This window comes from Cajanus cajan, chromosome 10, assembly GCF_000230855.2.
Source record: "Cajanus cajan strain Asha chromosome 10, NIPB_CcT2T_4, whole genome shotgun sequence".
NCBI classification, from domain to species: Eukaryota; Viridiplantae; Streptophyta; class Magnoliopsida; order Fabales; family Fabaceae; genus Cajanus; species Cajanus cajan.
This window is the reverse complement of record NC_138526.1, coordinates 51,756,855-51,782,098: the sequence shown is the minus strand read 5'-3', so window position 1 is coordinate 51,782,098 and position 25,244 is coordinate 51,756,855. Positions and strand designations below refer to the sequence as shown.

General features: G+C 37.9%; 1 protein-coding gene across 6 annotated transcripts; it reads left to right on the top strand.

Annotated features, from left to right (window-relative positions):
- The first annotated feature begins 4,302 nt into the window (after positions 1-4,302).
- On the top strand, positions 4,303-19,907 carry LOC109806261 (nuclear pore complex protein NUP93A). 6 transcript variants are annotated; one of them, XM_083065470.1, is made up of 5 exons: positions 4,303-4,513; positions 4,912-5,003; positions 5,498-5,564; positions 5,810-5,865; positions 18,354-18,690. In XM_083065470.1, exons 1-5 carry the CDS (start codon positions 4,424-4,426, stop codon positions 18,400-18,402), a joined length of 354 nt encoding a protein of 117 aa, XP_082921596.1. In that variant the 5' UTR covers positions 4,303-4,423; the 3' UTR covers positions 18,403-18,690. The 6 variants fall into 6 exon arrangements, with proteins under 6 accessions (XP_082921596.1, XP_082921598.1, XP_082921595.1 ...); XM_083065472.1 differs by lacking the exon at positions 18,354-18,690 and adding an exon at positions 19,285-19,907 and having other exon boundaries at positions 4,304-4,513; XM_083065469.1 differs by having other exon boundaries at positions 4,304-4,513; positions 5,806-5,865; positions 18,354-18,651.
- The last annotated feature ends 5,337 nt before the right edge of the window (positions 19,908-25,244 follow it).

Below are 25,244 nucleotides of genomic sequence, written 5' to 3'. Positions count from 1 at the left end.
TATTAATATATAACAAGTTATATTTATCAAATTATTAATTTATCTATAAATATATTAATAATATTATTGATATAATATCAAAAATTATAATATACGTTAATTTGAATAGATAAATAATTATTTAATTTTAAAAAATTATATATATATATATATATATATATATATATATATATATTAAAATTATTAATTTTTAATGGGAGAAACAAAAATCATACTATTATGATATTCGAGGGACTAAAATTGTTCAATTAAAAATTGAAGGACCAAAATCACGCAATTGCAATTCTTTAAGGACTAAAATTATGCAATTAAAATCTTGGAGATCACAAAACTGTACAATTGTAATACTTGAGGGATAAAAAATGCAATTAAACCAATATTCTTAATTAATTTTATTAAAAAAAATATAATAATTAATAAGATAAAAGGAATATCACTTTATAATTTGTTGCAACTTATTTAAGATTAAAGGAATAAAATGATAAAAAATAATAAGATAAACATAATAAAATAAAATATAAAAAAATATTAATATATTTATTTTATTGGATATAATAACATAATTAAAATATAATTAATAATATATATTTTATAAAATTATTAATATTTTATATAAATAAAATAAAATAAAATCGGAACGGCCCGTTCTGAAACCAGAACGGGCCGTTCTGATGACATGGACTTTCGTTTATTGACTGCCATGCTTGACGAGGCTAGGTTGGGCAATCGAGTTGATGGTAGTTGGACAACCCAAGCATACAATAATATTGTTGAAGCCCTCCGAAAGACTGGATTAATGGGTATCACGAAAAATAATGTTAAAAATAGACAAAAAAGTCTGAAGGATAGATGGCGGGAGGTTCACGACTTGTTTAGTGGACTTAGTGGATTTGCGTGGGATGAGTCCATGAAACGGTTTACAGCTGAGCCTGAAGTATGGCATGACCTGCTGCAGGTAATGTTTTAACATTCGGGATTTATTGAATTAGTGAAACATAATAATTATGGGTGATAATCATGGTTTTTATTTCCAGGCGAAGCCAGCTGCAGCTAAATGGAGAGTGTCTTCCATTAGGTACTATGACTTGATGGAAGAATTATGGGGAGTTGATCGGGCGACAGGCCATATGGCTAGGACTACACGACAAGCCCATAGAAATATCGGTATGCCAAGTGTAACGGTTGACTTGAACGATGATGTCGATGACATACCACAGGACGACCCTTTTCAGCCAGGGTTTGATACAACATACCGGTCGCCACCACATTATGGTTCCTGTAGTCCTGTTGATGGTACTCAGTCAGTGCCATCTGCTGCATCTGGTGGTACTACTGGAACATTGTCATCTCGAGGCACAAAAAGAAAAGCCCCAATGATTGATGTGATGGATGCACAATTTGACAGGCTAACTACGAGGCTCGATGCATTTACAGATTACCTTGGTCAAGGTAATGCGTTGACCCAAAGATTATCTGATATTGTTGAACGACAAGTGGTCGCCATTGAACGAAGAAACGAAATAATTAATGAGCAAGTTAATATCTTGAGGCAAACATCAACAGTTCAATATTCAAAATCAAATATTTGGGACATGTTAGTCGCTATGAACTTGCAAGACGAGCAAGTTATGGTTCAGTGTTATGATTTTTTGTGTAATAATCCATCACATGTTAGGCGACTTTTTTGGCTTACCCCCACATCTCCGCCTCAACCAATTGTTAAAGTTCATGGGTCAAAAAGGTTGATTTGTGATTCTTAGTTATTTTATTTTTTTATGCATTATATGTAATGTTTTACTAATGATTTAAACATTGTAAACTTGACCATAATGTTATAAAAGTATTTATTAATGGTCAAAGATACATTTTAATGTTATTACTTGCAATTATGTTTTATGAAATATGTCTTATGTTTAACATCATATTTGTTATTGGTTATTTTATATATAATTTTCAGGTATGACATCCGGTTCAAGAAAAAGAAGTTCAAAAGAAAGCAAAAGAAAAACTCCTGCCACCTCGGACAGAGCAGCTGGTCCTAGATTACCACAAATTGAAGAAGTTCTAAATCAGACACGTTTTTACAGCCAGCGTGATCAGATGATTAAATATGGCAAGGAGTTTTACCACAGGATAGTCCTTCATCCAAAGGTTATGGACTTTAGCTACTTTGCCACATCAGCGCTGTATTTTCACCACCATTTAGAATATCAAGGTTTGCAACATTTTGTGGCTCTCAAATGTGAATTCTTTGAAGATCTTATTAAGGTCTTCTATTCCAACTTGAGAGTATCTGAAGCTGGTTTCCTCTATAGTGACGTCAACAAAACAAAGATAAAAATAAAACCATCTGATTGGTTATCTCTGGTTGGTTTGAAGTATCAGGGGCACAAATTAGCATTTCCGAACATCCCATAGGAGATGCAGTTCGACCGTCACATAGCACTGACATCTATGATTAGACCAGAGCTGCAGGGCCGAAATGTCAGAAATGTAGGAAGTCTTAACATTAACGATAGACTCCTACATTATGTCTACGTCCATATATTGGCTCCCAGATCAAGTAACTTTTCCCAACTCTTGCAGGAAGACATTTTTCTGTTATGGGCCTTAAAGAATAACATTTTGATCAACTGACCCCATTATATCATGCAACACATGGTCAAATGCAAGGACAATGGGATGCCTCTTCCATACCCCATTTTAATTTCACACATTTTGGTTGCTTATGGCGTAGACTTATCAATTGATGTTGCAGTCGAATTAGGGTGGACACATTTTTTTAATAAAAATACCTTGAAAAAATTAAATGTCGTGAATGTCAACGAGGTATGGATACATGGCAGGGATAATCATCATCATGGCCAAAATGTTGAAGATGAAGACCATGCAATGTCCGAGGACCATGTTGAGGAGCAGCCTGCTGACATCACACAATAACCTCCAGTCCAGTATGATGGTCAAATGCTTTCCCAAATATGGACTGACATTCAAGGGTTACAAGAAGGATTAAATAATTTGACTATCAATGTTAATCAAATACATAACAGGCTTGATACCCTCGAACAAAAATTTAGTTCATTTGAATAAACTACATTATCTTATTTTCTTTTTTATTATTGTAATTTAAATATGTTTTATTTAGTTCTAACATTTTTATTTTCTATTATTTTATGTCATATTTAATTATTGTTTACTTAATTGATGACTGAAGTGTATTTTCTGTTCTATTTTACAAATATGTTATTACCCATCTACTTTGTAATGTTATAAATTTTTTAATTTTTTAATCGGTAAAAATTAACTTGTACAATTAACAAATGTATATTCATTTCATTGTAGTTTATGTTAATGATTTATCAATTTTTTTAATTTATTAATTAACTTTCAAAATTTTTATTGTACATTTTTTTTATATTAACAAATTTCTATTATTTAAATATTAACATAAAAAAGTGGAAATATAAAAAAAATAAAGTAATACATGTTTATAAAATTAAAATAATAACACTTTCATAAACATTAATAAAATAATGTTACAAAATATAATTATCATAATATATTTTATTGTTATTATAAATATTATTATTTTCATTTTTATTAATATTAATATTATTATTTATTATAATTAGTATCATTATTATTTATTATGATTCTTATTATTTTTCTAATATTTATTATTATTCTTATCATTATTTATTATTTTTTTAATAAATTATACTTATTAATATAATTTTATTGTTATTATTATTAATTACAATAAATAATATTATACTCATTTTTAATCCAAGGGTAAAAGTGTAAATTATATATTTATCTCTTAAATTTTTAATTTTTATCTATCATTAAATTTAAAGCAAATATTTAAATTAATTTATTTTTAAATTAATTTTTTTAATAATTTTTTAGTTAAAATTTATATATTTATCTTTTAATTATAATAATTATAAACTTTTTTTAACCTAAGGGCAAAATAGTAATCTTTCACAATTATCAATTAAAAAAAATATTTTTATCTATCACATTAATCAATTCATTCACAAACTTTCACAAACTTTATCTACATTTTCCACTCACTTTCCCTTAATCCAAACAACCTCATTTTCCCTTCAAATCCCTCCTATTTCACTCCCCCTTTTCCTTCCTCAAATCCAAACAAAGCCCAAATTTCTCTTCAACATTCAATTTAATTTAATTATACTAACTACTATATGATAAAATTATTTAATTTTATAATAATTACTTTTATGTGTAAAAATTATTATGATAATACATAACTATAAATTGGTATATTTGGTCTGAAACAACCCGTTGATTAGGGTGCATCTCCGTTGTGCAGAACCCAACCTGAGTTTTCAAATTTCAGGGCTTAAGAGCCTTTGTGTCTGTAAAACTAAAACCCTTGTTCTTGTTCTTGCGAGCCATGGCGAACGAAAGTTGGACCGATCTCCTACATTCGTCAACCAAGCTTCTCGAACAAGCTGCTCCTTCTGCTCAGTTCCCTCCCCTTCAGGTTTCCTTCTCTTCCAAACCCACACACACTTCACACTATTTCATTTTCATTCTCCATTTCTCAATTTCATTTCAATGCCACCGCTTCAACTTGTGTTCTTCGTTTTCCACATACTTCATTTTCTTCCAAGCATTTTTTTCACTCTTTTATTTTAACTGCTACGAAAATTTTCGTCACGTTTAAGTTTTATGAATGCATAAAATGAAGTTGGAAGCTGAGTGAGTGTATTTCGGTTGTGAACCGAGGCAAGGATAGCTTCAATTTGACCGAGAAAATGGATGAACATTGCTTCTTTCTGTCAGTGAGAATTGTCACTAGTTAGAAGAATAGGAATTACTGTTGATTAGATATGGCTTTCGAGATCTCTGGTTTTGAATTCACCTTTTTACATTGTTCAGAGGAACTTGGATCAACTGGAAGCGTTATCCAAGAAGCTTAAATCCAAGACCGTAAGGACTGAAGCACGTTGGCAATCTATTGCTGCAACAAGGTACTCTTTGGTTATGAATTATAATTGCCAGTGCTGCAAGTTTTTTAATTATCTTTGAATTATTCAATCATGTAGAATTTAAACATTATAAAAAATATCAAATGATGTTGTGGCTATCTGGAGTTCTTTGAGTTGTTAGAACTTCGAAAGATTTTTAATTTCTACCAAGTACCAAATGGTGTTGGCTTCTTGGATTTTAGATTTTCATTTTTCCCAAACTTAATCTTGTATCATGCATTCATGAGGCGTCCCATGGTTAGCTTAAACCCTCCAAAACAGTATCCCATTTCTCACTTCCCTTCACACCACGCTCTTTTGGTCTCCCTCTAGCCCTTTTTTAAAGCGGCATCCCTTTAATTGCACATTTTCTTACCAGGGAAAATGGAGATCATCTTCTTACTTCCCAAAATAATTTCCTTAAAGCAGAAATTTTGTGATTAAATGAACTCAGTCAATTATTGTGATCATTTTTCTTATTTCTTTTGCATGGACAGGCTCCTTGCTCGAGAGGGGATAAATGCAGAGCAGCTTGCTAGGGATCTGAAGTCATTTGAACTGAAGGTATTACTTAATATCAACTTTACAATGTTTTTCACATTGAACATTTGGTGATAGGTTTCATGAAATTTCTGCACTGCTATAGCTTAAGTCACAGGCTTGTTTTCCTGATACAACTTGTTAGCAAACATAATTTTCCCTTGAAAGTTCATGTCAAGTTGTTTGCTGTGGTTCTTTCTGTTACTTAATTCATATGGCTACTATATCGCTGATGCATACATTTTGTCTTTTTCCCCCTTTGAAGACAGCTTTTGAGGATGTTTTTCCTGTTGAGGCTACAAGTGTTGAAGAGTATCTGCAGCAGGTAATTTTCACTTTTTAGATTGCCTACTATTCATCTTGGATTTATTATAACATTTAATTAACAATTAGGCATTAGAATAATTCAATTTGGATCACTTTTATCAGTGTGAGATACTATATGCTCTATTTTTCGTTTACATTTTCTCTGTCCAATGTCCACAAAAACAGTGAGAAATATTTGTTCCTATATAATGTAAGAATTCTGTTTTTGAATTCTTTCATTGCATTATTATTTGTTTTCATTTTTATGTAGTTTTTACTTTTCACGGATGAGCTTTTATTTTTCTCTAGTTATGAATATAATACATTTTACTTGTTATACTCTTCTTTTTTGTGACTGTAGCACATAGTTGATCATATAATGAAGTCAAATGAACTGAAATATATTAGACTTGAATCGATCCTTGGTCATTGTTTATGGTGAAATTCGTTTGTGGATTCTTTATATTCGGACTAGCACCAACAACGATTTCAATTTAGGTTATTAATTTAAGGATAGAAAACGTAGGAGGAAGATTTAATAGTGACTGATTTCCAAATATTCGTCAATGATTATCAACAAATAATGTTCATGCACGTAAACGCTTAAATAAACAAAATGAACAATAGATATACTTCCTATACAGATCATGGTTCATAATGTTCAAGCATTACAACATCATCAGAGTTTGCGTAAATTAAAACTACGTGATTACAAGAAAAAAGAAGACTAAACTAATCCTAATTTAAAAAGAGAAAAGAAATGTGGTCAAGAAGCAACCATACCCAAAAACGATTCCTTGCACGAAAGCCATATGCGCAGGCGGAGAGTGCTTGAGAGCTATATTCAAGTATGGGTTTTTCTGACCATCGTGAAGGTATACGTTCCTTATATTTATAGAGTTTAATTAAGAGCAGTTAATTTCGTGAGAATCCATCGTGGGTGTGTATAACTGCTCTCCACTACATTGCTTACGTGGGTTTAATATAACTTTCCATAACTGTCCTCCCACGTGTTTTTTACTTCCTCGATCTATTTTTGAATAACTGCCTTGGTGTAATCGTACAAGAAAACCTCTGACAACGTCTATTTTTCCTTCGGGCATATCGTGGTACCACTCGAAATAATTCTTTTTGATCTTGAACCTTTGTTGCTGGTAAGTGTCGATTTTGTAACGTTTTTCGAGGAATCTCATATACTATTTCGACCAATGTAGTCTTCGAGTAGGCTTAACAAATGCCCCCCTAGGAATTCGGTCGTCGTGAGCATACTTACTGCGATGAGAGACTTGAATTCCTATCGAGAACCATTCTTCGATCTTTTATCGATATGGTTTAAGTGCTCGTTTAAGTCGTAACTTTTGACCTTTTGTTTCTTCGATGAAAACCTACCCTGATTCCGCATTTAATTTGAATGACCGTTTGATGGGACATTGATTGCCCTGACGGCGCGTGCTCATTCTGCCCCATAAATTTGTCTTTGAAGAAACGGTTTTGGTAGCTTGATTTGAATTGATATGAGTTAATATTTGAATTCACATGGACCCGCTTTGACCTAAGGCCCATTTACCTCTTTCAAGACTCTCTTTTTACCATAGGGTAAAGCCATCTTTACCACTTCACTACCTTTGCACACAAGTTTCTTGCTTTCTTTTGCTCCACTTCTTGATCTTCTTCTTTGGTGATCTCTTATTCCTTCATACGTTCTTTGCTGTTACTCATCCATGGCCTTTTCTGCTGCATCAACCTCCGCCGCTGTAGCCTCCACCGCTTCTCCTACTACTGCCTCGGCTTCATCTCCAGTTTTGGCAACTGCAACGTCTCCTACCGTGGCTCACGTAACAACCATGGCCACTGCCACCGCAACCTCCACTCAGATAAGTCCTCTACTGATGGCTAATGCTCAAGTCTGCAAGGTCACAGATGGGGACGATACCTTCGTCCCTATTCCAGGCATGGAAGAGGCCAGCCTAAAAATCTTTCAATCTCAGGTACTATTTCCCTTCTTTCTTGAGAATGGTAATGTGCATGCTTTCTTAGGGCCGTTTATAGGTCAGAATAAGAAAAAATTTGGCAATACCTTATTACCTGAAGATACCTCTACCCTCCCCTTTATTCATTCTGCTGAGATAGACCTATTGCTGTTTGGATATACTACTAAGATCTTTAGAGCCTTTCCTCCCATTAAAGATAGGCACTCGCGCTGGTTAACCCGCATAGAGAGTGCAATGAGTTCTTCATGGATTGAAACCAGTATTTTCGAATTTATTCAACTTGCGAAATTTGATTTACACCTCTTCGACCCCAAATGCTTCTTTCTGCCATTTTCTTTTGGAATAGAGAGACTCGAGCTTTCGAGTTCCCCTGTAGTTTTGTATGCCCTACTTTGTTGGATATTGCGGCAATGACTGGTCTGGCTCCCATAGGAGATAGATTTCACCCTGATGCTTTTGAGGAAGAAATTTCGATCAAAGAAACTTCTATTTCTTGGGACAAGAAGACTTACCTGGCTTTTATCACTGCTCACGTAGGAGAACCTGATACCCCTGTTTCGACTTCTGAGTATATTGCATTCTTAATGTATTGGTTATCTGCGTGTGTCTTCTATACTCCCTCTCTCCAAGTTTCGAAATATTACTATGCTCTGGCTCAAGCTTTACATTCGAAAAAATGAATTTGCTTAAGCAAACTCTTATTAGCTTCATTATATACCTGTCTTAATGAAGCCTCGGAGAGTCTTTTTCGAGAATCTGGTCCTCGAAATCTCTTGGGACCCTTATGGCTGCTTCAATTGTGGCTCAACGCCATTTTCGAGAAAAAACTTTCTTTGACTTCATCATTTACTCCAACTTGTGCACTAGAGAGGGCTCGTTTGACCATTCTTACTCTTCTATACAAGGACTTTCCTCGATCCCTTCTACTAACTTGGACTTGATGAGCTTTTTCAACGAAGAGGACGAGGATATCAATAGTATGTTCGACGTTCTCGACAACTGGACGAGTGGTCCATCTAGGTCAGAAAAGGAGATAGAGAAAATCGAACAAGTATCCGAGACAAACCCATCTTACCAGTCCGTGCTCGAGTCTTTTAGATCAAAGGCCTATGTAGATGACTTGGATCAAGCCCTCCTCGACCCAGCCTTTAAAATCGAAGTTGAGCAAATGGTCGAAGACTTGCTTGCCTTCTCTGACCTTCCTCCTACAATCAATACTGAGCTGCAAGAGTTTACCCAGTCTTTTACTCTCGCTTCAGATCTTCGATCGCAGTGGTCTACCACTTTCCAGGAAGTGGCTCAGATTGAAGTTGAGAGTGAGGGTGACCGTGCTAAACTCGAGAAGCTCCGCGAGGATCTGATCTCTATTCGAAAATCTATCGAGGAGGTGATCCATGTCTTGAAAAAGTTGCAACAGGAGGAAGCAGATTGCACAGCGTCCATCGAAGCCTTGCAGCATGAGTTGAATACTCTTCGCTCGAAACAGGCCGCCTTGAAGACTCAAAGTCAAGACGTTGTGCAACGTCAGAAGAATTTAAAAGAAGAAGGCAAGGTTATCTCTTCGAGACTTGCCAAAACTTTGGAGCATAAGAAGCATCTGGAGGGTCAGTGTGTTGCTCGAAGGCAAAGCTTGGATGAGGCTTACAAGGCTTTCAAAGATTTCACGTCCAAATTCTGTAATAATTAGATTTTTAACCTTAATTGCCTCGATTTATCTTGGGCCTGTATTGAACAACTATTTAATATTCTGCTCGCTTATGAAAATGTTTCAAATATTTTCCATTTATAACTTTGTTGACGTTTGAATCGATTTCTTTAATCACGTATGCGTTTTTCGAATATACTTGCTCGATTATAAAAGGACCTTCCCAATTAGGAGTGTAACGACCCGGCTGGTCGTCACACACTGTTCATCAAACTAGCTTTACAGAGAAAAGACAAACATATATATATATATAGATATCCAAATATGGAATTTGGACAGAGTACACAATTTACAACCCAAGATAGCCAAACTGGTGGCCAGAAACATCAAAATAACAATAAAGTAAAACTCCATCTGCCAGCTCTGATCTTGCATTAACTCATCATCCTAGTCCTGCTCTGCTCCCATACATAGTATGATCATTGCAGTTCCAAACCACATGGAAAACATGCAAGGGTAAGCTAGTGAAAAGAATCAGCATATATGTATAAATATATATATATATAAATATAGTATGAACTGCTACAGTCATCAGCACATCATCATCATACATCTCATCAACTATACAATATAAACAATAATAAACACACAATGCATCGTCACGCATAACAGCTCAGCCTTACGGCCTACAACAGCTCAGCCTTACGGCCTACAACAGCTCAGCCTTACGGCCTACAACAGCTCAGTCTTACGGCCTACAACAGCTCAGCCTTACGGCCTACAACAGCTCAACAATATACAGCACAACAAATCAGCATACAACACAGCTAAGTAGTATTCAACACAACTTACTACTCATAACTCAGTTCAACATCCTTATAGTACAATACTGTTATAAATCAACATATAATTCAGCTCGGCTCAACAACAAAATTTGACACAGTTCAAAAATATTCATTTATTATTAATCATCAAACAATTAATAGTTTCAAAAACTAACTTCCCTTACTTGGATAATCCTGAACCGAAACTCGGGCAGAACCTCCTCCTCACTCTTCCTTAGATAGGAACCGAAATTTGAGCAGAACCTCCTCCTCTTTCTCCTCTTTTCTTTCTTCTGACAGAACCACCTCTACCGGATTCCTCTTTCTCTTTCTCCTCCTTTCCTTTCCTCCCTCTTTCTTCCTCTCCTTTCCTTTCCCTCTCTCTCTCTAAGGATTTTCTCTTCCCAAGGTATGAATTTTCGTAACTCCCCAAGCCCCTATTTATAGTTTTTCTGGCTCACCTACCCGGAACGGCCGTACCAAAAAGCGGAACGCCCGTTCTGGGCTCGAAAAAGCTACGCAAATTTTTGAACTAGAACGGCCCGTTCCAAATCCGGAACGGCCCGTTCCCAATTCCAGCAGAACGGCCCGTACTCCTTTTGGAACGGCCCGTTCTCCCTCCAGAACGGCCTGTTCCGGAATCAGAACGGCCCGTTCTCCTTTAGAACGGCCCGTTTCACAATCAGAACGGCCCGTTCTCCTTGTCGGAACGTCCGTTCTGAGCCCGTTCTCACTCAAGATTTTTAGTTCAATTTTAAAGCTTGGAACGACCCGTTTTGCTTTTGGAACGGCCCGTTCCAAGTTACCATAACACCCTTCAAACTTTTTGAAAATTGCGAAAATGCCATTAGTAATTACAATAATACCCCTATACCTTTATAAAATTCACGAAATTGCCATTTTAATAATAAATATTAAAAAAAAAATGGGTATTACAATTCTCCCCAACAACAAAAATTTTCGTCCTCGAAAATTCACTTACTTAGAAGAGATATGGGTACTGTTCCTTGAACTGACTTTCGACTTCCCAAGTTGCCTCACCCGTAGTTGCATCCCAAAGAATTTTCACCAATTTTATGGACTTGCCACGAAGCTCCTTCAACTTATGATCAATTATAGCTACCGGTTTCTTTTCATAAGTCAGATTCTCCTTCACCTGCACCTCATCCATCTCCACCACATGACTCGGGTCATGAACATACTTCCTTAGCTGGGATACGTGAAATACATCGTGTAGGTTTGAAAGAGACGATGGTAAGGCCAACCGATAAGCAACCGGACCTACACGTTGTATGATCTGATAGGGACCCACAAACCTTGGTGTTAACTTTCTTGCCTTCAGCGCTCTACCTACCCCCGAAGTTGGAGTCACCTTCAGAAACACATGCTCCCCCTCGGCAAACTCCAAAGGCTTACGCCTCTTGTCAGCATATGATTTCTGCCTACTCTGAGCAGTCCTCATCTTTTCCTGAATTATCTTCACTTTTTCAGTAGTCTGTAAGATCAACTCCGGTCCCACAATCACTGACTCACCATTTTGATACCAGCACAAAGGAGTCCTACATCTCCTGCCATACAAAGCTTCAAACGGAGCCATCCCAATGCTAGCATGAAAGCTGTTATTATAAGTAAACTCCACCAGCGGTAGGACCTCCTCCCAGCTACCTAAGTGGTCTAATACACAAGCCCTCAGCAGATCCTCCAAGGACTGGATTGTCCTCTCCGACTGACCATCCGTCTGCGGATGATAAGCAGAACTCAGCTTCAGCTTCGTGCCTAGAGCTTGGTGTAGACTCTGCCAAAATCTAGAAGTGAACCTTGGATCTCGATCGGAAATAATACTGGAAGGCACCCCGTGTAACCGTACTATCTCCCTTATATACAACTGCGTCAGCTTCTCCAAGGACCACTTGATGTTGACAGGCAAGAAATGCGCACACTTGGTCAACTGATCAACAATCACCCAGATAGCATCACTATTCCTAGCTGACCGAGGTAACCCTACAATGAAATCCATAGTGATACTATCCCACTTCCATTCCGGAATCTCCATCTGTTGCATCAGCCCACTCGGTTTCTGATGCTCAACTATTGCCTTCTGACAGGTCAGACAGCCAGCCACATACTCAGCTATCTCCCTTTTCATACCAGACCACCAGAAAGTTTTCTTGAGGTCTTGGTACATCTTAGTCATACCTGGATGTATGCTAAGTCTGCTCTTGTGACCCTCATCCAGTACAGCTTTCTTCAGCTCAGCATCCTGAGGTAGACAAATTCTGCCCTTAAACCTCAAGATCCCATCTTCTCCCAGCTCAAAGCCTATAGCTTTCTCAGTACCTAGCAATCCAAGAAGCTTCACCAGCTCGGTGTCTTGCAACTGCTTAAGTCCGACCTGCCTCAAGAACTCATTAGTTATGATAATTGCTCCACAACTAATGTGATCCTGAGCTAACTCCACACAGAGATTCAAATCTCTGAACTTCTCCACCAACTCCAGCTCCTTTACCATCATCCCAGACACGTGGATGGTTTTTCTGCTTAGTGCGTCCGCCACAACATTGGCCTTACCAGGATGATACATCAACTGGAAGTCATAGTCTTTCAGAAATTCCATCCACCTCCTCTGCCTTATGTTTAGTTCCTTTTGATCAAATAAGTACTTAAGACTCTTGTGATCACTGAAGACTTTGAATTGAGCACCATACAAATAATGTCTCCATATCTTCAAGGCAAATACCACAGCTGCTAATTCCAAGTCATGAGTGGGATAATTTCTCTCATGATTCTTCAGTTGTCTTGAAGCATAAGCCACCACTTTCTCGTGTTGCATCAACACACATCCAAGACCCTGGTGAGAAGCATCACAATACACATCAAAAGGTTCACCAGAATCCGGCAACACCAACACAGGAGAAGTAGTTAACCTCTTCTTTAACTCAACAAAACTTTGTTCACATGTATCAGTCCAAATGAATGGCTGCTCCTTCCTAGTCAGCTGGGTCAGAGGCGCTACTATCTTAGAGAATCCTTCAATGAACCTCCTATAGTAACCCGCCAAACCCACAAAACTCCGAATATCAGTGACAGTTCTGGGACGCTCCCACTGCAACACCGACTCCACCTTAGCCGGATCAACAGCAATCCCCTCAGCTGAGATCACATGTCTTAAGAACTTCACCTCCTCTAACCAGAACTCACATTTTGAAAACTTAGCATACAGTTGCTTCGCCTTCAAAATCTCCAGCACTGTCCTCAAGTGTTCACCGTGCTCCTCCGGGGTCCTTGAATAAATCAAGATATCGTCAATAAACACCACTACGAATTTGTCCAAGAACGGCCGAAAGATCCTGTTCATGTAGTCCATGAACACAGCAGGGGCGTTGGTCACACCGAACGGCATCACAACATATTCATAGTGACCATACCTAGTCCTGAAAGCAGTCTTCGGTATGTCACCCTCCTTTACCCTAATCTGGTGATATCCTGACCTCAAATCAATCTTAGAAAACACTGATGCTCCCCTCAGTTGATCCATTAAGTCATCTATCCGTGGCAGTGGATATTTGTTCTTAATGGTCAATTTGTTCAGCTGTCGATAATCAACACATAGTCGACTACCTCCATCCTTCTTCTTTACCAATAACACCGGAGCTCCCCACGGCGAAACACTCGGCCTCACCAACTGCTTTTCTAATAAGTCCTCCAACTGACCTTTCAGCTCAGCTAGCTCAGCAGGAGCCATCCTATAGGGAGCTATTGACACTGGTCCCGCACCTGGAACCAAGTTAATGCTGAACTCCATCTCCCTAACAGGAGGCAACCCAGGTACCTCATCAGGAAACACCTCAGCAAAATCCCGTACTACATCAATTTTTGCAATGATCTTCTCAGTCTCTATACTCATAGCAGCAAGGAGGAAACGACACTCTGCTCCTTCCTTCAACAATAATTTAGCTTGACTAGCTGAAATCAACAATTCATCCTCTTCTTGAGGAAAGATTAACAGCCTATTGGCACAATCTATAAGGATACGATTGGTAGATAACCAATCCATTCCTAAGATTATATCAATATCAATCAAAGGTAAACAAATCAAATTTACCTTATACTTCTTCTCATTCACAACAATAGGGCAATTAACACACAACTCAGAAGCAACTACCGAAGTAGAAGCGGGCGTTGACACTAACAGTTTCAACCCCAAATCACACACCGGCACACCCAAAATATCAACACAAGCATAGGATATAAACGAATGAGAAGCCCCAGAGTCAAATAAAAATATCACATTTGCGTCAGAAGAAGTCGAAGCCTCAGCACCCGTCATGGCGAATATCCTACCGGCTGTAGTGGGTCTGTCACCCCTCTGGGCATCACCTCTCTGCACATCACTCTTCTGAGCATCCTTCTCCTGTTTATTTCTAGTGGGGCAGTTGAACGACTCATGGCCCATCTGCTGACACCTGAAACACCGGCTCACCGTATGTGAACAATCCCTGATTAAATGGGGCCCAGCACATCTGTAGCATTTAAGGGTAGTACTTCCACTTTGTTTCCCTCCACTAGCAACACCATAAGGTTGCCTAATGACAGGACTCCCTTGTGGTTGAGGTCTATCATACGGCTTCTTATGACTTCCACCTTTCCTCTTGGACCCAGCTAGTCCCTCAGTAGTTCTGATCACACTGTTACCTTCTTCTAACCTTTCCACAATCTTCGCCTTCTCTACTAAGGCTGAAAACTCGGTGATGGCCATAGGTACCACCATTTTTTTCAATTCATACTTCAGCCCTTCAGCAAATCTTCTACATTTCCAGGCCTCAGACACAGTCTGTGAATAAAATCGAGCCAGGTGTTCGAATCTCAGTGCGTACTCCGATACAGATAGCCCACCTTGGTGTAACTGCAGGAATTCAGCCTCCTTGGCATTCCTCACGCTCTCCGGAAAATACTTCTCCATGAACGCTGTCTTGAAACACTCCCAATCCACTATAACTCCTCTAGCAGCAATCATTTGATAAGTATTTCTCCACCAATGTTCAGCCTCCCCAACAAGCATATACACAGCATATGTCAACCTCCTTTCAGAAGAACATTCCAGAATAGTAAAGATCTTCTCTAATTCACGTATCCAGCGGTCAGCTACCTCTGGATCCGCATCTCCTGCAAACTGTGGAGGATGACACTTCCGGAACTCAGCTAAGTCCCGACTCTCTTGTGACCCATGGGTCTTACTGCACTAGCTGCAGCTCTTTCAGCTTCCATCCTAGCAAAATAAGCATTTTGCTGCTGCATAGCCATAGCCATCATCTCTATGGCACGGGCTATTTGCTCATTGGTTCTAGTCATTGTCTACAGATGTAACAACATTTTCAGCATACAATAACTAAACCAAGCAATCACAACAATCAACACAACAATACAACACAACACAGAGTTTAGCACAACAAAAAGCCTAAAGGAACCACCCCCAAAGAGTGTCCACTAGACTCAAACTGCTCTGATACCATTAAAGTGTAACGACCCGGCTGGTCGTCACACACTGTTCATCAAACTAGCTTCACATAGAAAAGACAAACATATATATATATATATATATATATATAGATATCCAAATATGGAATTTGGACAGAGTACACAATTTACAACCCAAGATAGCCAAACTGGTGGGCAGAAACATCAAAATAACAATAAAGTAAAACTCCATCTGCCAGCTCTGATCTTGCATTAACTCATCATCCTAGTCCTGCTCTGCTCCCATACATAGTATGATCATTGCAGTTCCAAACCACATGAAAAACATGCAAGGGTAAGCTAGTGAAAAGAATCAGCATATATGTATAAATATATATATATAAATATAGTATGAACTGCTACAGTCATCAGCACATCATCATCATACATCTCATCAACTATACAATATAAACAATAATAAACACACAATGCGTCGTCACGCATAACAGCTCGGAGATCTCCTACAACAGCTCAGCCTTACGGCCTACAACAGCTCAGCAATATACAGCACAGCAAATCAGCATACAACTCAGCTAAGTAGTATTCAACACAACTTACTACTCATAACTCAGTTCAACATCCTTATAGTACAATACTGTTATAAATCAACATATAATTCAGCTCGGCTCAACAAAAAAATTTGACACAGTTCAAAAATATTCATTTATTATTAATCATCAAACAATTAATAATTTCAAAAACTAACTTCCCTTACTTGGATAATCCTGAACCGAAACTCGGGCAGAACCTCATCCTCACTCTTCCTTAGATAGGAACCGAAATTTGAGCAGAACCTCCTCCTCTTTCTCCTCTTTTCTTTCTTCTGACAGAACCACCTCTACCGGATTCCTTTTCCTCTTTCTCCTCCTTTCCTTTCCTCCCTCTTTCTTCCTCTCCTTTCCTTTCCCTCTCTCTCTCTAAGGATTTTCTCTTCCCAAGGTATGAATTTTCGTAACTCCTTAAGCCCCTATTTATAGTTTTTCTGGCTCACCTACCCGGAACGGCCGTACCAAAAAGCGGAACGCCCGTTCTGGGCTCGAAAAAGTTACGCAAATTTTTGAACTGGAACGGCCCGTTCCAAATCCTGAACGGCCCGTTCCCAATTCCAGCAGAACGGCCCGTACTCCTTTTGGAACGGCCCGTTCTCCCTCCATAACGGCCTGTTCCGGAATCAGAACGGCCCGTTCTCCTTTAGAACGGCCCGTTTCACAATCAGAACGGCCCGTTCTCCTTGTCGGAACGTCCGTTCTGAGCCCGTTCTCACTCAAGATTTTTAGTTCAATTTTAAAGCTTGGAACGACCCGTTTTGCTTTTGGAACGGCCCGTTCCAAGTTACCATAACACCCTTCAAACTTTTTGAAAATTGCGAAAATGCCATCAATAATTACAATAATACCCCTATACCTTTATAAAATTCACGAAATTGCCATTTTAATAATAAATATTAAAAAAAAATGGGTATTACAAGGAGACCACTTCCCAAAGTGTCGAGATTTTTGATCAATGGGAAGAATCACTTTTAACACTAAGTCACCAATTCGAAAACTACGTGCTTTGACTCTCTTATTGTATGTTTTTTCGATTCTTTCCTTTTGTTGAACCATATTTTGCAATGCTAAGAGCCTTTCTTCCTCCAATGATATTAACTCGTCATACATTAAATTTCAATAATCCTCAATGGGCAAATCATTCTGTTTTCGTATATGAATTGATTGTAAATTAATATCTATAGGAAGGATAGCTTCATGCCCATACACTAATTTGTATGGAGTAGCTTTCGTGGCATCTCTAGGTGAATTTCTATAGGCCCATAACACTTGAACAAGAGTTTCATGCCAATTTCGAGGCTTGCTCGAGATATGTTTCTTGATTAATCCAATCACCCCTTTATTAACAGCTTCTACTTGACCATTTGCTTGTACATAATATGGTATTGAAGTTATTAACTTAATACCTCTTGATTGAGCATATTGAGCAAATTTTCGACCTGTAAACACTGTGCCTTGATCTGTGGTGATTGTTTGAGGAATTCTAAACCTTGTTATAATTTCGACAAAATCAATTATGTCCTTTTGTTCGACTTCTTTTAAAGGAATAACTTCAACCCATTTTGTGAAATAATCTATGGCAACCAATATATATTTATGATTTTTCGAGGAGGGTGGATGTATTTGCCCTATGATGTCAATTGCCCAACCTCGAAATGGCCAAGGCTTAATAATCGAATGCAATTCACTTGCAGGTACCTTTTGTATAGGTCCAGGTTTTTGACATTCCTCACAACCTTTTGCGAATTCGATACAATCTTTAATCATGGTTGGCCAATAAAAACCTTTTCTCGACAAAACCCATTTCATCTTTTCACCTGCTTGATGTGCTCCACAAATGCCTTCATGGATTTCTGTCATAGCTATATAACTTTCATGACACCCAAGACATTTAAACAAAACCCATCGAAACCTCTCTTGTATAATTCGTTATTTAACAAGACATAATTAAGAGCTTGGAGTTTAATTTTTCTTTTGACTTTCAGATTGAGATTTTGCAAGTATTCAACCAATTTGCTCTTCCAATCCTGTTGACTCAAGGAACTCACACTTAGCGTCTCTACTTGGCATACCAATTCATTGTGTGTATCAATCAAAGATTCGAGACACTCTTTACTGATTTTGTACCCTGACGCTACTTAAGCCAATTCGTTTGCGATTGTATTTGAGTCTCGAGGAATATGTTGTAACTCAACTTCATCAAACGAATTAAGTAACTGTACAACTCGAGTTTTGAATTCAATTAATTTTTCATTTTAACACTTATATTCTTGAGTTAGTTGTTTGATGACTAGTTGTGAATCGCCTCGAATTGATACGTTCCTAGCACCTAACTCTTTGAGAATTTTGAGTCCTGATATGAGTGCTTGGTACTCAGTTTCATTGTTCGAGTATCCTCTGCATGTTGTTAATGACAATTTAGTCGGGATCCCTTCGGGGGAAATAATTAACAGACCTATCCCAGTGCCTAATTCATGTTTCGAGCCATCGAAAAATAGTTGCCAAGGCTTAGTGGTTAAGTAAATAATTTTTTCAGTTTCTTTCGAGTGATCAACAAGAAAATCTGCAATTACTTGTCCCTTAGTTGCTTTTAACGACTCAAAAGTTAATGAATACTCCGTTAACGCAAGTGCCCATTTGCCAACTCGAGAATGTAAAACAGGTTTGCACAACATATACTTAGTCACATTACTTCGACAAAATATTACAACATCACAAGGCCTAAGATAATACTTCAACTTTGTACAAGTGTTAAGTCCCAATTATACTTCTTTTTGGACAAGACTTATTGAACAATTCCACTCATCCTCTGAACCATTGCAATATAATTGTTCTCTTTTTGGTTTATTTTGTGTGCAGATATAACTAACCTAAATTTAGTTAACAATACCTTAATACACCTCATTTTTTGTGCAGGTATTGAGCTAGAGACTTTAGGAATTGAAGACCCATAGGATTGAAAACTTAAGAAGCTAAGGAGCAGAGAAGAGTGACTGCGTTGGGCGCAAGATGACCCGCGTCGGGCTTGAGCAAAACAGAGCCTCACCTCTGCAAGCCACATATGCGCCAGGCGCAACACTACCCGTGCCGGGCGTGATTGAGACAGAGAGTATCTCACACTCTCTGGAAGCAATGCGCTAGACGTAAAAGGAATTGCGCCGGGCGTGTACTGAGGCAAAATGCGCTTAACTTCCCTGGAAGGCTTTGTGCCGGGCGTAAAGACTTATGCGCCGGGTGCGTAACCCTAATCTGACTCCCCCAAGCTCGTATTTGAAGACATTTTCGGGGCTCTCCTCCTCATTCACACATTGGGCGCGTTTTAGGAGCTGTGGAAGGGATTCCCGGAGCTTGGAGCCGTTCGTGTGTGGGTCTTTCCTTCGGTTCTTCATTTCTCCATTCATCTCTATTTTGTATTTACCCTCATTGTTGAGTGGTTCTACCCATTTTTTGTGGGGTTAGATGTAACCAACGTACTCTATTGTAATCCTTACGTTTTTTAATGATATATATATACATGTTGTTTCATTCTTTGTTGTGTACGTTTCTATGTTTAATGCTTGCTTTGGATTGATCACCCTTTGCATGATTTAAGGTTCCATTGAGTATTGGGAAATACCATTGAAACTAGTTCTGAAACATATGCTTAGTGGGGATTGTATCTAGGGATAGAGCTTGACCCATTAGTAGTCTTAAACCCTAATCTGTAATGCGGGTGTAGTTATTGGGTACTCAAGGGATTGATATTCAATATCCGCACCTAGGCTCTTGCTTTAAGGGATTAGGTTTGAGTAAACTTGTGGGTTGACTAAGTAATGTATGTAACAAGAGATTAAGGATTCATTAGTCTGACGTTTGGTGAAATTTGACCCCACAATCTCACAAAACCATAATACCATTTCTACGCTTTCCACTCACAAACACATATTTTTATAGTTTTAACATTCCAGTAGTCATGCTCTTCAAGTCACTTTTACATGACAAACTACAAATTGGAAGTATTCTTTAGTCACGAATAGTCAATAAATGCTTATGTTACCTTCTAATCCCTATGGATACGATAATTTTACTACTTGAACGACCGGTATACTTGCCGTGTTTGAGACTGTTGATAGAATTAAACTGATTTATAATTATAACAAAAGTGTTTCAATGGAAATCTCAACAAGTTTTTGGCGCCGTTGTCGGGGATTAGTAAGGCAATTTAGTATTTATAACTATTTGTGACTTGTTATTGTTTTTTTTATGTTAGCAATGAATTCTTGGCGCTAACCTGGGTACTCTAGTCTTCAGCTCTCTCTTGTATGGAAGGTACTATTGAACGAGATTGACCAATCCTTCTGAGCAATTGTTGAGCAATGCTGAGATTGAACACAAGGCAAGGAGGAACAATAGCAACAGGAGGAGAAGGAGAATTAGAGCAATTCAAGTTGGTCACAATCAGGTTCGGGACAGTAAACAACCGCTTCCTGAGAGGCAACCCAGAGATCTGAATGCTGTTTATGTGTTTTTCATCTCATTCGTGTTTTAGATTTCAGTGTTAATGTTTGTTATGCATAGTTGTTTTATGTTATGTGTTTTGTGTTATATGTTGTTTTGTGGTATATGTTGTTCTTTGTTATATGTTAATTGTCAGAATCATGCTTGAGTGGGTAAATATAGGGTACATCTTGTTTGGAATGAGAGGAATGAGGTAACTCTGGTTCTGGGTGGAGACAAGGACTTCTTTTAAAGAAAAATTAGGCAAATTGACCACCACCACACTAGGCACGCTTAATTCACGCCCGGCGCGATATCAGATTTTGGAACCTCGTGGTTTTTACTGATACTAAGCCTGATGCATCTGTTTCGCGCCCGACGCAACTTTCCTGACAGCCAATATTTATCTATTTTCAATCATGTTTCTTTATGTTCTGTTTGTGTGTTTTATGTTGCATTGTCATAGTCCATTTCCGTGTGCATGCATATTGTGCTTAATTTTGGTCTAAGGATATTCTCCATTTTGCTATATTTGTTTGGTCATCACTGTGTATAATTTTTGTGCTCACCATATTCTTTCATGATTACACTCCGCAACCACACCCGGCTTCCAGGACTTTCAGGCATATACTGGTTGGCCTGGGGACCAGGCTCCTAAGTTTGGGGGAGTGGAGCTACTGATGCTGATGGAGTTAATGATGGTGGAGCAGCTGCTGATGATGATGACCAGACTCCATAGATAGAAGCAGATGGAGCTTACCTTAGTTTACCTTTGTTTATTGCAATTTATTTTTCTCTTTTATTTTCAGTATTTTAATTGTGTTTATATCTAATTTCTTTTTTGTGATTACTCTGTTGGTTCTTTTTGTGAATATTCTGCTTTAGCATGATTTTTAATCTTGTTGATACTTGCTTTGCTTGTGGTCGATTCTGGATTGTGGTTTGCTCGATGTTTGTGGTGCGTGTATCTTAGACATTTTCAAGTCACGTTAGATCCTTAGTTCATGACTAGTTGCATACGGGTTTCAATGTTGATCATAGAACTGAGCTGAGTTTGATAATTTGTGGATGCATAGTCGGGTGAGGTTTGAGCCTAAATACTGATGAGTAAACTACGCTTAAGTTGCATGATAGACTTTGCTTGAGTTTCCCTAGTGGTTTGCTAGTGTTGTGTATTTATATGATCAAGGCATTCATATTCCTTTATTTTGTTAACCATCTAAGCCAAAAACTCATCTCTACTTTTCACTTGACCCATACTTTCCTAAGCCTAAACACTACACCTTCCACTGTCCCAAACTATGAAAAATTAACCATAACCTTTGCTTTGGTTAAGAGAGCAAATTGATGACATCAAACAAGTTTGGGAGAGTTGAAGAATGAAGAATTTTGGGAAGAAGAAAGTATGTGGTCAGCCATTCAAAATAAATAATAAAAAAAAACAAAAGTAAAAATATTAAGATGCAAAAGTGCAAGTATGCATCACATAAAGGCTAATGGCTTGGATCCGGTAAAGGGCATGCGCCAAAATGTTGTATTGGGGCATGGAGAGGGACATCATTGTAAAATCTCAATTGCTCTCTTAAGCCATAGCAACTTGAATCCTTGAAAAACCATAAGATTGTTACTGCTTTACCTAGATTGCCCTAATAACGACCTTGTGATAAGTGCTTGCATTTGTTTTACCATTGGTTTCTGATAAGTGTCTAATTAGCTTGATTTAACATTCATTTGAGACACTTATCTAATAGTTTTTGTATTGTTACTAATGTTATTTTGATTTATATAGGCATGGAATCAAAGAGATACTCTCGATTAATGTTAGCACATAAAACAGGAAGTATTTGATCTAATTTTGTGCTTATTTCGTAGGATTTGAAACCTGGAGATGAATGGCTCAGCCATTCTGAGGCGCTCAGCGGAATAAGGACAGAGAGTTTCCACATTGAAGGCGCTCAGCCAATCATATCCGCTCAGCGGATTGGTCCCTGGAAGAAAAGGAATGCTCTCTGCCTCTAATCCGCTCAGCCATTTACAATCCGCTCAGCGGATTTCATCCAGAAACGTGAAGGTGATCTCTGCCTCCAATCCGCTCAGCGGATCCAGGGCGCTCAGCGCCTAGGTTCCTTCATGGTGAAGAATTCAGGTTTCTTCATGTTGAAGAACTCTCAATCCGCTCAGCCGTTTCAAGGCGCTGAGCGGGTTAGTCTCTCTCTTGCTCACTCTGTTTTATTATATAAAGGAAAAAGAGAGAGAATAGGGGGAACTGGTACGAGAACTAAGAAAAGAACAGAGGAAGGAGGAAAAACAGAGCATTCTGGAGCTCGTGGGAACGCGAATCTCTAAGGATCTTCTTCATCTTCTACCTTTCAACTTGTAATTTGGTGATTTCTTGTACTATGGAGAGCTAAAAGCTCTAGGTTTGGGATTAATGCAGTCATCAAACTCCTATGTATTTCTCTTTGATTCATATATATATATATGTGTATCATCTATTACTCTTTGTTAGTGATTTGTATTCCATTCTTAATGCTTAGATAAACTGATCACTTATCTTCGATCTTGGATTTAGAATTTAGTTGGGAAACATTTTCTGGATCTAGACTTGAGACAAATCACCTATTAGTATTGAGAGCCAGGGATGGTCTTGAAATTAATAGTTGTAACAAGTTCTGAGTCTTAATGCGGGGTATTGAACTAAATGAAGTGAGGAATCATTCATCGAGTTGAATATCTCAGAATTTCTTATGCCAAGGGATTGGGTTTGAATGAAAATAGAGAACTCAATGACAATGAGTAATGGAATTTTTAGAAAGAATCGATAGGAATACATAGGAGGGAGATTGATGAAGTTAATCCTAAACTGTTTCTCATATCTGTTATTTTCCTAAAGGTACTTTATCTTTGGTTACTTAGTTTTGATCAATCTTTTACAACAAGTTTTGGATCTATGTACTCACTAAATTTTCAATCCATAAAGTTTCAACTAGTATAATGAAAATCATAGATTACTTCACAATTCCCTGTGGATCGACAACCTTCTAAATCATACTACAGAGACTTGGGTGCGCTTGCCTATAAAAAAAATATCCAACAGTTTCTTTTGGAAATGAAGAGCAAAGTTGAATTATGTGGCGTGAGTTGTAGATTTGAGAGAAACACTCACCCTGATACACTAGTGTGCATGGAGAGAAACACCTTCCTAGTGAGGATGCATTCATAGATAGTCATTAACTTTTCTCAGCTCTTTGATCTCTTTTGAAACCTTTGTTTGCACCTTGTCATGTTCCATTGCAATAATTGTCACTGAAAGTTCATCTAAGGTTCATGCTTGCGAAAGGAAAATACAAGTGAACTAGGATGTAGAACTTGACACACATGCATTGCTTGTTATCTGCTAGATTAATTACCTGTTGCTTAAGGACAAGCAAGGTTCTAAGTTTGGGGGAGTATACAAGCAACATAGAGACTTAAACATAATTTCTCTAAATATCTAGTTTCTGCTCCTACTAACATTCGACTTAAATAATAAATGACTCTCTCGATGTCATTATCATCATCTTGCGCCAGCATGCCCGCATAGTCGAATCGCTAGCTGAAATGTACAACTTTAGTTGCTTTCCTTTAGAGAGTGGTGCAAGCACTGGAGGATGAGCCAAATAATCTTTGATTTCCTCAAACGCCTTCTGGTGCTCTTCATTCCATTGAAATTCTTGCTCCTTTTTCAGACGCAAAAGAGGAGAAAACACTTTAGTTTTGCTAGACAAATTCGATATAAATCTCCTCAGAAAGTTTACTTTACCTAGGAGAGATTGAAGTTCTTTCTTGTTCGATGGAGGTTTAGTCTCCATGATAACTTTAGTCTTATTTCTATCTACTTCGATCCCTTTTTGATGTATGATAAATCCCAGAAACTCTCCTGCTATAACACCAAATGCACATTTTAGTGGGTTCATTTTTAAACCATGTTTTCTCATTCTCTCGAAAGATAATTTTAAATGGCATAAGTGATCCTCCTTTTGTTTCGACTCAACAATTATGTCGTCAATATAAACTTGTACAAACTTACCAATTAAATCATGGAATATTAAATTCATTGCCCTCTGATAAGTGGCACTTGCATTTTTTAATCCAAATGGCATCATCACCCATTCATAGACGCCTAACGCACCTGGACATCGAAAAGCAATTTTTGATACATTATTAGCTGCAATATAAATTTGGTTATATCCTGAATAACCATCAAGTAAACTCATAATTTCATTACCTGCAACAACGTCTATCATAGTTTCAGTGATGGGCATAGGATACTCATCTGTGGGGGTTGCTGTGTTGAGATCTCGAAAATCAATGCATACCCTGAGTTTTCCATTCTTATTTATAACGGGCACGATATTCGA

What these genes read in the sequence shown, in the direction of transcription:
- LOC109806261 (XM_083065468.1), top strand. Translation starts at nt 8,622, where the DNA reads ATGGCTGCTTCAATTGTGGCTCAACGCCATTTTCGAGAAAAAACTTTC.